At 43.8% G+C, this 17,625-nt stretch overlaps 1 protein-coding gene across 6 annotated transcripts in view; it reads left to right on the forward strand.

Moving 5' to 3' along the window:
* Positions 1–15,110, forward strand: part of LOC118117051 (protein unc-79 homolog) — a 35,059-nt gene extending 19,949 nt beyond the window's left edge. For 3 of the 6 annotated variants that reach the window (XM_035169111.2, XM_035169112.2, XM_035169117.2), the window contains 28 exons: positions 327–508; positions 1,111–1,312; positions 1,396–1,578; positions 2,230–2,298; positions 2,685–3,022; positions 3,153–3,335; positions 3,478–3,640; positions 4,375–4,524; positions 4,662–5,909; positions 6,982–7,083; positions 7,513–7,629; positions 8,372–8,474; positions 8,566–8,706; positions 8,802–8,840; positions 8,960–9,072; positions 9,327–9,412; positions 9,803–9,976; positions 10,192–10,260; positions 10,349–10,459; positions 12,218–12,322; positions 12,428–12,505; positions 12,627–12,716; positions 12,806–12,981; positions 13,490–13,673; positions 13,786–13,989; positions 14,137–14,214; positions 14,311–14,352; positions 14,485–15,110. In XM_035169111.2, coding sequence (XP_035025002.1) covers positions 327–508; positions 1,111–1,312; positions 1,396–1,578; positions 2,230–2,298; positions 2,685–3,022; positions 3,153–3,335; positions 3,478–3,640; positions 4,375–4,524; positions 4,662–5,909; positions 6,982–7,083; positions 7,513–7,629; positions 8,372–8,474; positions 8,566–8,706; positions 8,802–8,840; positions 8,960–9,072; positions 9,327–9,412; positions 9,803–9,976; positions 10,192–10,260; positions 10,349–10,459; positions 12,218–12,322; positions 12,428–12,505; positions 12,627–12,716; positions 12,806–12,981; positions 13,490–13,673; positions 13,786–13,989; positions 14,137–14,214; positions 14,311–14,352; positions 14,485–14,673 — 4,919 coding nt within the window. In that variant the 3' untranslated portion in view covers positions 14,674–15,110. The remainder of the gene's footprint in view (positions 1–326; positions 509–1,110; positions 1,313–1,395; positions 1,579–2,229; positions 2,299–2,684; positions 3,023–3,152; positions 3,336–3,477; positions 3,641–4,374; positions 4,525–4,661; positions 5,910–6,981; positions 7,084–7,512; positions 7,630–8,371; positions 8,475–8,565; positions 8,707–8,801; positions 8,841–8,959; positions 9,073–9,326; positions 9,413–9,802; positions 9,977–10,191; positions 10,261–10,348; positions 10,460–12,217; positions 12,323–12,427; positions 12,506–12,626; positions 12,717–12,805; positions 12,982–13,489; positions 13,674–13,785; positions 13,990–14,136; positions 14,215–14,310; positions 14,353–14,484) is intronic. The other 3 variants (XM_035169113.2, XM_035169114.2, XM_035169115.2) reach the window with 3 other exon arrangements.
* Positions 15,111–17,625: the final 2,515 nt, after the last annotated feature.

Below are 17,625 nucleotides of genomic sequence, written 5' to 3' on the forward strand. Positions count from 1 at the left end.
TTCAGAAGAAAGTGTCTATTTTTAGATCTTAATCTCGTAAATGAAGCCAACAATTACCGGACAGAATTATAGGAATGCATATTATTATTGTTTCATTTCATACAAATGCTAACAAAATGCTAATTGACACACTCATACATTAAGCCATGACAAATACGATATGACATATACTAACTTATCTTCATTAGTGATCTCATCATAGCTGGGTCTGTTTATGATATCAGGGTAATTATGGGAGGACGTCTGGCAGCTCAGCTTCCTCATCTTATTGAGTAATCTGTCTTTGTTACTGACAATCTTTCCCTTTCACTGATTTTCTCTCCCAGTTGAGAAGGTGGCGGTGCTCTGTCGGTTCCTGGACATTGGCGCTGTGACGAAAAACCACCTGCTGAAGTATTCGCTGGCCCACGCTTTCTGTTGCTTCCTGGCATCTGTGGAGGACGTCAACCCGGCTGTGGCCACCCGAGCCCGCCTGCTGCTGGACACCATAAAGAGGCCGGCCCTGCAGGTGACCTGCGCACACTCACAGTCATAAGTCTCTTTTCCAAATTTTTGGTACATTGATTTTCTGTGTTTCCAAATATACGTCAATCTGTTGTGAAATGGGTAAATATACAGAAGAACATATTTTAATGCAATTACATAAATGTTGTTAACATTGACATATTTTTCCGCTCTGTCTGTTTAACTTAAAGGTAAAAATGAACACAGAACATGCACCTACATATACTGCCTATGAGCTCATGCTTACTTTACTTTACTTTGTAAGTCTATAAAATTGTAATTCGGAAATATCAGAGTAAAAGTGAATTAATTGGATAATTTAAACTTCATTACAAATTAGCTTTAATGTAGTTTTTACCATTTTAATTACCATTTATTTATAGCTGCTGTTTCTTGTGTGTATTAATACCCATGTTTAAATGATTTGCACTGCAGATGTGTGATGAAAATTAGCTAAGCCATGGTTGTTTTTTAAATCTAAACCAAAAATACAAAGGATAAATATCGTATTTCTGATTTAACACAAGACAGAGACTGGAACCATCTAATATTTTATCAGTAGTGGAAGAATTCTCAGTCAGTTGTAAAACCCTATGTGCTTTGTAGGGCTTGTGTCTGTGCCTGGACTTCCAGTTTGACACTGTGGTGAGGGATCGACCAGTCATCCTCAGCAAACTCCTGCTGCTACACTTCCTGAAGAAAGATATTCCTGCTCTCAGCTGGGAGTTTTTTGTCAACCGCTTTGAAACCTTATCTCTGGAGGCCCAGTTACACCTGGACTGCAACAAGGAGTTCCCTTTCCCTACAAGTGTGTAGTCTCCTCACAGTTTTACACTTGCTTTTCCTTTACATCCTTTTCCCACATTTTGTTTGTAACCCTTCTTTTTGCAGCCATCACAGCTGTACGAACCAATGTGGCCAACCTCAGCGATGCGGCAATGTGGAAGATTCGTCGGGCCCGTTTTGCCAGGAATCGGCAGAAGAGTGTGCGTTCGCTCCGTGACAGCGTGAAGGGAGGCCCTGCTGAGTCTAAACGGGCGTTTTCGCTCCCAGAGTCACTGTGTAACCGAATTCGTGAGTAGCACAGATCAGCAGTCAGTTTGAGTCTTAACCTGTGTCACTTTCACTCAGTCTGTGGTCAAAAAGTGTTTGCAAATACCTCGTTCAAGGCATTTTCTTGACCTTATAGAGGCCAATGTATCTTAAAGTAAATTGAATGTCTGTTCCTGTTTAAAGCGTCACATGACTCGGCCTATTTTCTTTCATTTGTCGGGGAAACTGATGCTTTTTTTAAACTTCCATCAATCAATCGATCTAATCTTATTTGTATAGCCCATATTCACAAATCACAATTTGTCTCATAGGGCTTAACAAGGTGTGACATCCTCTGTCTTTAATCCTATTTGCAAACACGATTCGACCAAGGTCTGGTCCCATTCTCCTAATGTTTCTCTCCTCACTCGTTTGTTTCCGACATTTGTTTGGAAAAGTCATTCATTTTATATCTGGCTCTGCACAGCAGGCTGTCTGAGCTTCTAAGACATGTTTCTTCTTGTATATTTGTGATGCTTTAAATCTCAGGAAAACGTTTTGAGATTCTGTTCTGTTCTGAGGCTGTGTCGTTTTGGATGTGTGTTTGTGCGTGCATGTGAAGCTCAGACACGTGTCCTGTGTTACATCCCCTGTACATGCTCCTAAATTGTGTTCTTCATATGTGGTTTTTAGCTCTAAGGCTTACGAGGCAAGAGCAGTCTGCCCCGACTCTGGGAGATATGATAGAGAAAATCCTGCCAGGTAAATAACAATCCAGATTGGAGACATTTACTTTGCATAATCTCATCGTATTGGAAGGTAAAGTTTCTCTGTTTCTATAAATAAAGTCGTGAAGATGTGAAATGAAAAAGCAACGTTTGCTCTGTGGTGACAGACATTGTTTTTTCATCCGGATGTCAGTCTAATTCTGACACAGGAAAGAGTGAAAAGAAAACAGGCCAGCTGACAGCAGCAGGTCATGTTTGGTGTTTACCCCGTCTACACATTCCACTGATGTACATGCACTGCACGATGATGTCTCCACCTCTTTTGACAGAGCAGTGGAGAGGATGTGTTGACTCCATCTCTGTGTTGTTAACCCCCCTCCCTGCTCCTACACCCTTCCCTCTCCCCCATTGTGTCTGCAGCACGCCTCCACCCTCACTTTAACCCTGACGCTTCAGCCTCTCTCGTAGGCCAGACGCCGTCCCCCGAGGACGATTCTACCATCAGAGACCTGCTTCCCGAGGACGCCGGCATAGATCACCAGACGGTTCACCAGCTCATCATGGTGCTGATGAAATTCATGGCAAAAGACAAGAGCAGCGCAGAGGCCGACATCGGCAGTGCCAAGGCTTTCAATACGGTGAAGCGTCACCTGTATGTGCTGTTGGGATATGACCAACAGGAGGGCTGCTTCATGATCGCACCGCAGAAGATGCGCACCTCCACCTGCTTCAACGCCTTCATCGCTGGAATCGCACAAGTGACTGAATTATAGACTCACCATCACTTTCTGTTTTGCTGGAGCTTTTCCCATACTGTTAAATGGCTTACTTTAAGGATTATACTGTGATAATCTGCATACAAATGAACGGTAATTCTCCCTCCTTCAGGTGATGGACTACAACATTAGTCTGGGGAAGCAGCTGCTCCCTCTTGTGGTCCAGGTGTTGAAGTACTGCACGTGTCCCCAGCTGAGACACTATTTCCAGCAGCCGCCTCGATGCTCTCTGTGGGCGCTGAAGCCTCACATCCGACAGATGTGGCTCAAAGCCCTGCTGGTCATCCTCTATAAGGTACTCTTTGAATTAATATGTGGATGGGATGTTCATCGAGCCTCATTTTTTAACATCCAACAACATATTTTCTTTAAATTTACAGTTGGATTTACAAAGAGTTTGACATAATAACGGTATTACATATTCCTGTTATCTGCAGTACCCATACAGAGACATGGATGGCAGTAAAATCGTGCTCCACCTAATCCACATCACCATCAACACACTCAACGCCCAGTATCACAGCTGTCGTCCTCACGCCACCGCAGGACCCCTCTACAGCGACAACTCCAACATGAGCCGCTACAGTGAGAAGGAAAAAGGTGACGAACAATAAGGAGAAGATTGTTGTTAACTTTTACAATGTGCTGTATGAACTACAACAAGCTTAATATGTTGTCTAGTCATCAGTGGTGGAGGAAGAACTCAAATATTTATTGAAGTAAAAGTACAAATAAAGATACAATGTTCTCAAGTAAAAATACCACATTAACGTTTCCACTTGAGTCAAATTAAGTGCGTGCTTTTAAATACACTTAAGTAAAGAATTTAAATTAATAGCACTTTCTGAGTGGTGGCGACTCTGTGGCTGCAGGCATGCTTTTCTCCCATTGAAGGAGGCAGGGTCTAATATTACCTGCATTTTGGATTATTTAAAAAAAAATTTTTTTAAATGATGTGAACATATAATGCAATGTAGTGGAGAAGAGAGATCAAATATTTTCTGACAATAAAATAAAGTAAGTAAATAAATAAAGATGAAAATTGTACTACTAAATAAAGTAATACAGCAAATATATTTTGTTACATCCCACCACTGCCCGTGATAGCGTGTAGTAATGATGTGATTGTGATTTTTGACGTAATCTAAAACGTTTGCTTGAATTAATTAATTTATTCAACTTGTAGACATTAATATGGATTGAAACTAAATGGAAACACTTATAGACAACAATTCATATTAAGATAAAAATGATACCGTAGTCAAGTTAAGGTATAATGTATACTGCATCCATGCTCTGTTGATGTTAATTCTCCATTTTTTTCTCCATTTTAGAGGAGGACAGTGTATTTGATGAGTCAGACGTCCATGACACTCCAACTGGTGCTGCTAACAAGGAGTCACAAACCTTCTTCGCCCGACTAAAGAGGATCGGTGGCAGCAAGTCTGTGAAATACCAGCCGGTGGAGCTGAATGCCAAAAAAAGTAAGAACCAGAGGCGTTTAGATTCAAGTGTGGTTTCACAGATCATCGATTGAAGCTTTAACACCACAACATATTTTTTGTAGTTGCAGGAGGCTTGTTTCTTTCACTGGGATAATGTTTCTTTTGTTTTTCTTCAGGTGAAATTGAGCTGTCAGAGTACCGCGAGGCCAGTGCCCTTCAGGACAGCATCCTGCACTGTGTGAGGGAGGAGAGCACCAGGAAGAAGCGGCTGCAGGCCATGCACAAGCAGAAGTCTCTGGACATCTCCAACACAGACTCCATCCTATTCAATCTGGACGAGCACAGACGCAAGTCATGCATCGATCGCTGCGACATGCAGGTTGCCCTCGTAATCCTGCCTCCTTCGTCCCACAGCAGACGTCATGGCAAAGGATCCTCCGATGGCTCTTCGGTGCGTGCGGAGGCCAATGATGGTGTGGACCGGCGAGGCTCTCGAGGCGGCCACTCAGACATCTCCAAACCTGTCATTCCCGAGGTCCGTCTCAGCTGCATGGAGACCTTTGACGACAAGTTGGACCAGGGCTCCTTGTTGGGGTCAGTTCAGGGAAAAGAGGACCAGGACCTCATCGACCTCTCCTCTGACTGCACCTCGATTCCAGAGAAACACTCGCTGCTCTCGATGTCCGACAACGACTCCTTGGTGTTTGAACAACTGCCTCCTCTGAGGATCGTTGAGAGTGATGAGGAATTCGACCTGAACACCCTCTTGAGCTCCAGGTTCAACGGGAGCCCGAAGGTCTCTGCTTCCCCTGCGAGCAGTAACACCCTCCGCATGTCTCCATTGGTTCAGGTGAGTGTGGAGGACTGCTCCAGCGAAAAAAACACCCCCGGCTTCCTGGTGGGAGAGGGCGGCTCGGAAAAGATGACAAACCGTGTGACTCCCAGCACCTCTTTGGATCTTCCCGACAGACTGGATAATGTCTGCCATGAAAGCCCCATGACGCTAAAGCAGAAAAGAGACCTGCTGAGGAAGACCCCGCATGTCCCTGACACCTCAGTAGACGACACATTTGTGGCCCTTGACGAGCTGAGGATCGGGACAAGTCCCTCTGGTAGGACCATCTTCTTGGACATCCCAGAAGACAAAGCAGAGCCTCCGTCCTCACCAGAGAAGAGCAAGAGTACCAGCAACGATGAGGAAGAGTACGGCGATGATGAAGATGATGACGACATGGGCGATGATGCAGACAGTGACCCCAAACCCGACAATGCAGACGACAATGAAGAGGCAGAATTTAAAATCCAGATTGTTCCCCGACAACGGAAGCAGAGGAAGATAGCGGTCAGCGCCATCCAGAGGGAATACCTGGACATCTCGTTCAACACCTTCGATAAGCTCGGTGGTGAGCAGGCTACAGAAACAGGTAAGAGGAAAGGATTAGATTAGGATAAGATGGAAGTAGTCAGTGCTGCTTTAATAATTTTGTTGCAGTGGCTCATGTGCGACTTTACCAGTGCACTGATAATTTGATGTAAGTTTCAAGGTTTCAAAATATTTTCAGGTGATATCTAAGATTTGAGAAGGTTTATTAAATAAAGTTTATATATATATATATAATAAGCTAAAAAAAGTTAAACTCTGTATTGAAACTATAGTGTTCAAGAACCACCAAAACGTTTTGCGGGTTTTGGGGGATTTAATACAAACAGTTTGTACTTAATGTCACAGAAAGGCAGACTCAATAAACTAATGTTATCAAAATGTAAGTCTGCAGTTACACTAGACTACTGTTCTATTATAATGTAACAGTGACAACATTTTTGCAGACTTGATGTTTGCTGTGATAGAATTGTTGAATTTTTGTTTTCGAACATTCTACCGTGGCTCCATCCCCCAATTGCTGCCGCTGCGGATCTGGCTCCAAATGTGCAAGATGGCCGTGTTTGTATCGGGGATGTTTTGCCTTAATTTCCCAGAGAGTGGGAGGAAATGAAGATGTGTCGTCCATCTTTATGAAGTCTAGGATAGGCACTAAGACAAACACATACTGTTTTTTCTTCTTTTAGATCTCAGGATATGCACCGCATTGGAAATGCACTTCAGAACATGTGCATGTCCTCTTTACCCAATTTACCACTTGTAATGTCCTGTGGTGTGCTTTCTATCTGTGTTCCCATTACACAAACACACACACACAACAAGTACTTCAAATGAGACAACTTACACCTTGAACTAGCTTAAAGGAAGCTGAAGAGCAAGGCAGAATTTGATCTCATACAAATCAGTTCAAGCTGCGAACAGTGATTTTATGAGGAAGGAAAACACAGAATTGAATATAAACTGTGATTAAATTAGCACTAAATAGATGAGAACTAAACTTCTACTGATGGTGGACCTTTCATTACTGCTAATTATTAATGGATAACTTCTGGCAGATAACGGCATATATTCTGATGCCAGTGCCCCGCCCATCATTCACCCATGTTGCCTTGCAGATCACAAAGTTCTGTCTACATTGGAAAAGCCACGAGAATCTGCCTCAGCCCCAACGCTTGAAGCTGCTATGCCTGAAACGAGCCATCGCTCTTCAGTATCAAGTAGGATGCAAATATTTCATTACATATGAACTTCAATCAGACTTACTTTTAATTGTGTGCAGTCAAATATGCTTTATTACCTGTAGTTGCTGGATGTTTCTCTGCAAATTATTTTATTAACTTTTATATTGGAGCTGGAAATGTTCAACAAATATCACATAATATCATTATTGACTTTCATAAAACCAAAAGAAATTCTAGGAACCACTGATTGTTTTCTAATTAGTTTCACAATAAAATATTGTTATAATGATTTAGTTCCTCAGAAAACTGAGCTAAATATTTGAATGAATACAAATGACACTGACCATCTCTTTCTATGTGAGTGTCTTTTCCATGTAACCCATACGCACACTTGTTTTTGGATAAACTGGAATGAGTTTCACTGGTACTTTAATCCAGATGTTGTCCTCTGTGTCCGACCTTCAGCTCAGTACCGTCAGGTGAAACGAGGCTCTCTGGGCGCTCTGACCATGAGCCAGCTCATGAAGCGACAGCTGGAGCATCAATCCAGCGCTCCACACAACATCAGCACCTGGGAAACGGGTCAGTTGCTTTAGACATGAATTTTTCCATAATGACCAAATGAAGAGGTATGTGGAAATATGTCATGGAAAACAAATAAATAGCAATAAATCGAACCTCAACTACTGAAATCAGGACAACCTAGTGAACACTAATGAATAAATCTAATGAAAAATAGCAGAACATTGAAAATGAGATGAAAAGGGACTTCAGGTATTTTTCCACCTGGGCCCTTTGTTTATAAATGTGGGTGCAAAAAACCTTTTGTATTTGGTCCAGTAGATTGCCCCCACTAGCAGCCACGACACAGTGGCAGCGGCTAAAATGTAATCTTATGGGGCAACTGCGACAGTCTATGAAACATCCACCATGAAGGGTCAAATTGTTATTATGGGGTTTTGCTAAGAGTCTGGCAACATTACACGTGTCTCACTCAACATCCGCATTATTGGTGAAAAAAGCACTTTTAGAACACGTTTCTGTTGCCCCTTGAGATAACATTGTTACCACTGCTGGCGTGTTGCGGAGACGATCTACTAGATCGAATTCAAAGGTTTTTGTGCCAAGTACCTTTCACAGCCGCATTTATAAACACAGGGCCCAGGTTTAAAAATACCTTTGTATATATAATCTTTGAAATTGTAAGATTAGGATTAATGCAACAACATGTTATTTCTCATTGACCTCATTCGGGATCTAATAACTAAATCTTACCAAATGCCTGTAGCTCTTTTTTTTCATCACTGATATTCTTCCCCTTCAGGTCCCACGAAAACCAGCCTGCTCTCTGCCCCAAGCACAGTGAGCATGTTCGTCCCTGCGCCTGAGGAGTTCATTGACGAGCAGCCTACCACGATGTCTGATAGGTGAGTGAAAGAGACGATAGCTGTTCTTGAGTTGAAACAAGTCATCTTCATGCTTAGATTGGTCTATGTGTATTCACCTGTGTGGTCCCAGGTGTCGGGACTGTGCGGCTGTGCTGGAGGAGTATGATGAGGAGACGCTCGGCCTCGCTGTGGTCGTTCTCTCCATGTTCGTCCACCTCAGCCCCGATTTGGCTGCTCCAATGCTCCTCGACATCATGCAGTCTGTGGGCAGGTATGCGGCCACACAGCAATTCACCGTTAAATGAAGTTTCATGACTCACCCACAGAACTCATGCATAATTCATCCTCATCCACTTCTTCTTTCAGGTTGGCATCCAGTGCCAATTTTTCTGGACAAGCTGAGAGGTATGAGACGTTACAGCCGTCACACCAGTGCGCTCAGATGTTCGCTGTGAGTTTAAAAATACATGTGAGGAGCGACTGCCTGTCCGACTCAGACATTCTCCCCCTGTGGTGTTTTGCAGCATGTTGATCCCAGGGAATGTAGCAGGTGTAGCCAAGCAGTTCCTGCGCTGTATGTTTCACCAGCTGGCCCCGAACGGCATCTTGCCCCAACTCTTCCAGAGTAACATTAAAGGTCTGTTCATCCAACTGGAAACACAAAAATCTTAAAAACTGTACCTGCACGATGTCTATAGAGACTAATAACTACTCATTTCTATGTGTTTTGACCTCGTTCTACATCTTTAACCTTTATTAGATGCATATTTTGCTGCTTTTCTTCACATGTTTAATTTTATTTCTATATTTTCTTTACATAATGGTAAGACTTAATATGTTCCCACTGGAAATACTGGCAACTTCATTCTTTTTATGTCTATCTTTTTTCAGATGGAAGTTTTCTGCGAACACTTGCATCTTCCCTGATAGATTTCAATGAGCTCAGCTCAGTTGCGGCCCTCAACATGCTACTCGAGGTAGGATTTTCCATCATGTGTCTGTGGTGAATAATTAAACCAGCAGGAGGAGCTCTTGTCAAAGCCGTAGCTTCTGTGGCTCCTGTTACATGTAGAGCATAAGCACATCTACAAACAACAAATCATCGGAGCATTCAAGAAAACGTGCCCTACCCTGCACCACTGTAAAAGTTGATTGTTATTTTAAAGTTAAATAAACGACGGTTTGAAGCCACTGATGCGTGAACCCATCCGAGCAATCATCTGTGCCTCAGTGCCCTATATCCCCTACCCTCATCATAGCCATTGTGATTGATCATGGCTGAACGATCAGTTAAATGGAAATATCTTCGCTCATAGAGTCTCATTATATAAGGCTGTTGTGGTTAATGCCTCTGTGTCCCCCTTCAGGGCTTGAACAACAAGAAGAGTCTGCCAGCAGGGGGCACAATGCTGCACTGCCTGGAAAACATTGCCACCTTCATGGAGGCTCTCCCCATGGACTCTCCCAGCAACCTGTGGACGACCATCTGCAACCAGTTCCAGACCTTCCTCACAAAACTGCCCTCCGTGCTCCCTCTGAAGGTAGATATTGACTCTGCCGTCCACTTAGTCATGGTCTGATATGGTTTAATGTGATTATGGCTGCAGGAAAAAGCATCTAGCTGTGTGCCCTTGTTGGGTTCAATAGGACAGAGGTTTAAAATTGTAATTGATTTGACTCTTGGAGGTCAAATTAATGTACGACGATCGATTTATCACTGCAGATGAATTTTTAAAACATCTGTATGTTTCAATAGTGCCCCATGGATTCCAGCCTGAGGATTATCATTTGTCTGTTGAAAATCCCGACCACAAACGCAACCCGGGTAAGCTCAGGGCAGGGTTTTACTTTCTGATTCGTCCAAATCCTGGTCTTGAATGAATGACATCTTCTTTTCTTCTTCCATTCTGCAGAGTCTCCTGGAGCCCATCTCAAAGTTGCTGAGTTTTGTCATCCAGTATGGCATGTTCAGTCTCTCCTACCTCGTAGAACTGTGTGGACTGTGTTACAAAGGCTTCAACAAGGTATTCCTCCTTTCTGTTTTATTGTCTTTTATTTATTAAGCATTTATTCATTATTTATTATGAAATAAACGTGGATTGCATAACGTAATGGCTACAGAATAATGACACCGCCAGCATTTAAATAGTTTCCTTATGGGCCTCACCCTCATTATCAAATCTTCTCTTCCACCGGATGCATTGTATATTGTTGGCAGTTGCTACACTGTAAAAAAATAAATGGTAAAAATCTGGCAGCAAAAGTTGCCAAACACTTTCCATCAAATTACAGAAAATAATCTTCAATTGTTCTACCGAGATTTTTTAAAATACAGCTACAAACATTACAATTACATATATGTTTTCATAGAATTCAATATAATTTAACATTCAATACAATTAAGCAATTACAATTCTATAATTTCACCATAATTAATGGATTGGAACTTTTATTTAATGGTAAATTAATTTACTGTATTTTTTATGGGATATATTTACTTAATATTACAGCAAATTTCTGTGAAACAACTTTTTTTTCTAGAGTCTGCTGAGGAAATGGGAAAGTGTAGAGTTTGATATGTTGGAATAAAACATGTGCTGACGTGTGGTGTTTATTCAGACCTGGAGGAATTAAAGCTTTTAAACTAATCTGCAGTGTTAAAAATGTTGAGCTCCTGTTTGCAGGCCTTCCCGCTCATCACTCTTTCAGTGCTACACCTACTTCCCCGACTCTCCAGTCAGCCAGAATTGTGCCTATGTGTCACAGATGATTAAGTAGGCAATCAGCCTGTATTGATTAACATGATTAGTTGGTGTGCTCGGGCCGGGGATGTATGGTGTGTTTCAGAGTGGCTGTCTCAGACGGAGATGGAGCCAGGGCTGTCTGCACCGTTCGGCCAGATGGATCCTCAGTCCTCCACCACTGTCAACACTGCATGCTTTATGTCTCCTGCAGTATTGATTTTCTACACCCTCTTTAATTCCTCACCGTATAATATCCGCTTTTCAAAACCCGGAGTCACTATGAGCAATTGCTTTTGGAACCTTTCCCGTGCAGTTGTTATATGGCGATGTGATCTTACTGGGAAGCACAGGGGAGGGTTTCTCAGCTCCTGAGGTCAGCTTTTGAGGACACAAATTCAGCTTTTCCTGCACTGAATAAAGTTTGTCACACCACACACCATTTGTCAAGCGGCACCACACAAATGGGCCTGGGCCCTCTGCCTTAAGCGCCACCTTTGATTTGCTATTTACCGAAGGGACCTGCTCCATTAACCTTTAATTATGAGAGTGCCGTGTTACAGGTACGCGCAATAAAAACGCCACGCGGTGTGAAAATGTCAGGAGCGGCTCCGAATTCCGTGGAAGCGCGGGGAGCATGTGCCTGCGACTGCATAGAGAAAGAGATGGGCAAAGTGGAAGCCAGAAGATGACAGTGTGGTTTGTAAACAGGCAGCTGGGCTTTGTGTGGAAGGGATGAACAAAGAGAGCAGCCTGTCCTCGGGGAGGGAGAAGGCAGCCTGACAGCCTCATCTGAGCTGCCTGGGACTCTGGGAGGAGAGATCTGGACTGGCCTAAATCTACTCCTCAGCTCCACTATTCTCTGTCTATTCTCTGTCTCCCTCCCTCCCTCCCTCCCTCCTGGCTGCCTGTCCTTCCCCCTCTATTCAGGCTACAGAGTTTGTGCTCCCCTCGCAGCATGAGTAAGGCAGAGTGATAATAGAAAAAGGCAGTCTTGCTGCATCAGTACATTTACTCCACTCTCTATCTCCTTGCATCCAGGAGAGAGATAAGTTCTACATGTCCCGCATTGTGGTGTTAGAGCTTCTGCAGGCTCTCAAGTTCAAGTCTCCTCTGCCAGACACAAACTTGTTACTGCTGGTCCAGGTAAAAAAAAAAAAAAAATTCTTTACGTTCATCAAATACAAAATGTGAACATGAGAGCTTTCTTTCCGACATTAAATTCAAACCTGTGTCTTGGGAATTTGTCAGTTTGTTTGTGCAGATATCGGCACACGTCTGGCAGAATCCACCATCATCCAGAAGCACATGATCCTGACGCTGCCGGGGGTGAGACTTGAGTGGCTTTGTGTTTGGATTATATTAAAATCAGCCTTGTAAAACAGCAGGAAATAAAGACGCAACGCAGTGTGACGCCTCCTGAAGGATAAACTGCCTTTGTTCTCCATAGTGCACGACTGCAGCAATGGAATGCATGAGGCAATACGTAAGCGAGCTCCTGGACTTCATTGCAGACATGCACACACTAACCAAACTCAAAGTAAGTCTTGTTCTTCATGTGAGCCCCACACGGTTCGTTGGATTTTATCATATGTTTTTCACAACCTTTATCCCAAATCCGTATTTCAGAGCCATATGAAGGCTTGCTGTCAGCCGCTGCATGAGGACACTTTCGGCGGAAACCTGAAAGTGGGCTTGGCACAAGTCGCCGCCATGGAGATCAGCAAAGGCAATCACCGTGACAACAAAGCCGTGGTGCGGTATCTGCCCTGGCTTTATCATCCTCCATCCACCATGCAACAAGGGTGAGAATTACAAAACCACAGACAAGTTCAGTGATGAATCCATGACTTAAACGGGTGGTTGGCCCATGTTACATTCAGTAAAACATATTTCTCACATATCTGTAGTTGTTCATTTTGGTTTTATTGTCCTAGATTTTGAGATGTCTGATTGAATGGAATTTGGTTTGTGATATTTAAAGAATTTAACAGAACCATCTAGTTCCATGGTAAATATCCCCTCCTCTTTGAAAAAGAGAGACTTTGCAAAAAAACATTTTTATTTGAGCTACTTTCACATAAAAGCATTAGCAGATATGTCTGATTTGAAAGCCTACACATATAATCAAAATCAAAATGACTGGACATAATACCACAAATAAGTGAGAACATATTTTTGCAATACTTAAGTTAAATCTGCCTTTCAAGTATTAGCTAATGGTGAGATATTGTGTATTATCCTGAGGAACACAACTAAAGTATTTTGAGGCTGATTTGAAAAATTTAATCCATTTAAAAATTTTCTCTGCAGACCAAAAGAGTTCATCGAGTGTGTGTCCCACATCCGCCAGCTGTCCTGGCTCCTTTTGGGCTCTTTGACGCACTGTGCCCTGCACCAGGGCTCCACCTCCTGCATGCCCATCCCTCTAGACGCCGGCTCCCACATCGCAGATCATCTCATTGTCATCCTCATTGGTTTCCCAGAGCAGTCTAAGGTCTGGCACGTACATATCTCTTCTAATGATCTCACCTAAGATGCATTAATATGATCTACAGTAGAACCTCCTCACGGGCCCTTTTCTTTATTTCTTTCTTGACCTCCTCCAGACGTCGGTGCTGCACATGTGCTCCCTGTTCCACGCCTTCATGTTTGCCCAGCTGTGGACCATCTACTGCGAGCAGGCGGCCGCGGCTCCGTCCCTGCAGAATCAGAACCAGACAGAGTTTTCCTCCAGCGCCATCCTCACTGGTCTAGAGTTCTGGAGTCGGGTTACACCCAGTATCCTGCAGCTCATGGCCCACAATAAAGTTGTGAGTGTTCTGCCCTCTCCTTTACCAATAGGGATATAGCTAAGCTAAGCTAATGTATAGTTATATGTATTTATTATATGTAGAATATAAAGCAAATTAAATCCTTTCGAGTTGTAGTCAATTCAATTTTTGATCGTTTTCTGTCAGATGGTGGAGATGGTGTGTCTTCATGTCATCAGTCTGATGGAAGCCCTGCAGGAGTGTAACTCAACCATATTCGTCAAGGTTTGTTATAACTCTAGTATTTTTGTCCCCATATGCTAAAATGCAATCATCCTAACAATTAGCCTAACACAACATCATGTTCATTCCTCTCTCTAGTTGATTCCTATGTGGCTACCCATGATTCAGTCAAACCTCAAGGTAAGGCCTTTAAAAAAGCTCCCTGCCATTAATGATACAGATGAATAACTATCAAGTAAATATCGACTTGTGATGATCTCAAACCAAGTCGTTGTCATCTTCCCTTCCTTCCTTCCCTCCTTCCTTCATTAGCATTTATCTGCAGGGCTTCAGTTGCGTCTCCAGGCCATCCAGAACAGGGTGAACCACCAGTGTCTGCAGGGCCAGACGTCCGGAGCCCCTCCGTTCGCCCTGCGCAAGTGGCTCCAGTGCACCCAGTTCAAGATGGCTCAGGTGGAGATCCAGTCGTCGGAGGCTGCCTCACAGTTCTATCCCATGTGACCTCTTCCCTGGACACATGGGAGTCGTCTGGGTCCTTAGACCTGCGTGTATCTGCTCTGACGGAAACCCCTGACCAAAAAAAGACTCCTACGTAAACGGATGCTGTGTGCGATTCATTTGGACTGAGTCGTTCACATTTAGTATAATATCTGTACAGTAAATCTATGCTATTTTGAAGTACTAGCACTGGAGCTGATGATTCAAGGTTTGTAGGCTCGTGTTGGTTAACTGTATCAGGTGCCTAACTGTTGTTTTTCAACAGATCTGAAGAGTCAGTAGATGACTGAGAGAATTTCTATACGCCCATGTTTGTAACAGTGAGAGTCTGAAAGCAAACGTGTGTTGAACCTTAGATATGATCACTCTGTAACATTCAGATTCTATTACTTTTTAAGTTGGTTGAAAGCTGAATAATAAAAGTATGAGTTTTTTCTAAACGCTGAGACAAAGTCCTTTCACAAAATTCAAATGTGACATTTTACTGCCCTTTAATGTCCCGGCCGCCGAGGAAAATGTCCAGTTTACCATATTGCAGATGGCAGAGTGATAACATCAGTTGTGTGGACGAGAAACCGAAAGCTCAGGTGTCTCCGGGAAAAAAATAACATGCCGTGCATTACCCAGCTCGGGCCTGAGATCCTTGTCGGACTGTCAGTCACGCTGCCTCTCGCCATCAGGGCTCGAATCGATCAGGGGCCAATCTGAGTCGCAGCAGCGGCTTTGTAACTCGATAAGGTGGAGCCAGACATTGGAGGTAAACAAGACTATTTCGGTTGTGTGTCCCCCGTTCCAAAGTGGAAAGCCCCCCCACCCCGTCTCACACACACACACACACACACACACACTCCTTCTCCATCCCACTTCATTGGCAGCAGCGAAACAGATTGGCCCACGCATATACCAAGCAAACACAATTACCTTTGGCCTAATGTGGTTTGTTGTGATTAAGTATTGTTGTGAGGTCTAACCACATTACCACGAAGCTCTCGTCTGAGAATAACAGATGACATGACAGCATGGGCTGGAGAGCCGAACAGCACATTAATCTTTGTTTTGATCCTCACCGCTGCAAGGATTTCATTATCAAGCTTCAAGATGAATTCAATCTGATGACATAAATGTATTCTGCGGGGAGAAATTGGTTCATTGGACAAAAATAAGCCAAATTTGATTTCGCCCCAAAAAATAGCTGATTAGTCAATGCCTGTATGAGAGGTTGTTGAGAGGTGTGTGCCAAATGAGTCGCTATTGTGATGATATCACACAATGTGACTAATGAACACACACACACACACACACACACACACACACACACACACACACTCCCGGGTGACCCCGAGCCAGCTGAATCAGGCTGCAGTGCCCCTTCTCATCAACCTCTAGTCTTGGCTCATCAAAGAGCCCCTCTCCTGCTGTGTGCCTTGTGTGTGTGTGTGTGTGTGTGTGTGTGTGTGTGTGTGCAAGTGTGTGTGTGTGCAAGTGTGTATTAAAGTGATGGTGGATGCAGGTGTGTATGTGCATGTGTGTGTTTAACCAAGTCCCCCTTGCTCTGGGGCTGCATCTGTCAGCCACTGCCACCGTTGTGATCGTTTGAACTGGCAGCCTATCTTTTTTTTTTTGATAGAACCTCTCTCATTAGCAGCAGCTTATGTAATCAGTGTCCCACAGGTATCCAGCACTTTCCCCGCCCCTGCCCGCCCGCCGCCTCCTGGTGGAGCATATGGGAGCTCTGACCTGATGAGCAGGCAGCTGGAGGTACTGAGGGTAATTAACACTGACCAGGCAGAGCCTCTCAGGCAGAGAGGGTGTGAGTGGGTCCTCAAAGATTGTGAAGGTCAGCTTTGAAAGGACTGTGCATGCTGTCTCTCTCTCTCTCGCTCTCACTCTCACACACATACAGTCATGCACCAGCACGACACCATCACCAGGTGTGTACTAGTGACAAACCTTGATGGAAGAGCAGCCGGAGAGAGGCGGCCTCATGCAGGCTGCAGCACAACTCCACATTTCTACAGAATCTGTGCATGAGTGTGTCTGGTTGTGTGGAGATACCTACCGAGAGCCTCGTAAGGCTTGTTGAGACAGTGACAATCCCTGGTCCCCCCCCCCCCCCCCCCTCCCTCCTCCGCCTAGTGCTGTCACATTGCTTTTATTACAGTGAAATCCTCAGCGCCCTGGCTGGAAAATGCATGAATGTTTAAATTGCTCAGCGTGTCCATCGGCATTACCATCAAGTGGCACATCTAAAGCAGGGAAGGCAAAGTAGACTATGGTCCCTCATTCACACTGTAATCCACTGACATTCCTCTTCAGTGCTCTTCTGCATCAGCTTGCGATGGCACAGGTTTGTCCCCCTTGTTTGTTTCACATCATTAGCCACACTTAATATACGATGTGCAAATTAAAATCAAAATGGGAAAAATGTCTATATGATTTAATGTAGCAATGAAGCCTCTCTTTCACGGAGGTGTTATTTAAAAAAAAAAATCCCTTTAAAATGTTGTTATTGGCACAACCTGCTTTCTTGCTTTAGCTGCAGAAACCCTTCACACACCCATGATTTAGTTGCTTTTTTTGACACTATTATTGATCGAGCCCAGAGCTCGAACAATATGTGGCCTATAAGTTGTGTTATTTGCGTCATTAAGCTCCATGGAGTGGAATACGCTTGATAATCGTAGTTCATTAAAGATGCACTGTGTGAGACAAACTGAGAACATGTCCTCGCGCCGCAGGAGGTGCAGGAGACGCAGGGGCCAGCCCCAGCTCTGCCCGAGACGCGAACAACACAGCACAACACAGCACAGTGCAGACAGGAGGATCACACGCTAAATAAAACAGTCTCTCTTTCATCGCCTTCGCCACGCGGGAGCCAGTTTGTCAGCTAATCCCAAAACAACAGATTCCTACCTGCGCGTTCGCTGCGTCTCTTAAAACACAAATAGACTTTTA

This window comes from Hippoglossus stenolepis, chromosome 10 (assembly GCF_022539355.2).
Source record: "Hippoglossus stenolepis isolate QCI-W04-F060 chromosome 10, HSTE1.2, whole genome shotgun sequence".
Taxonomy (NCBI): Eukaryota; Metazoa; Chordata; class Actinopteri; order Pleuronectiformes; family Pleuronectidae; genus Hippoglossus; species Hippoglossus stenolepis.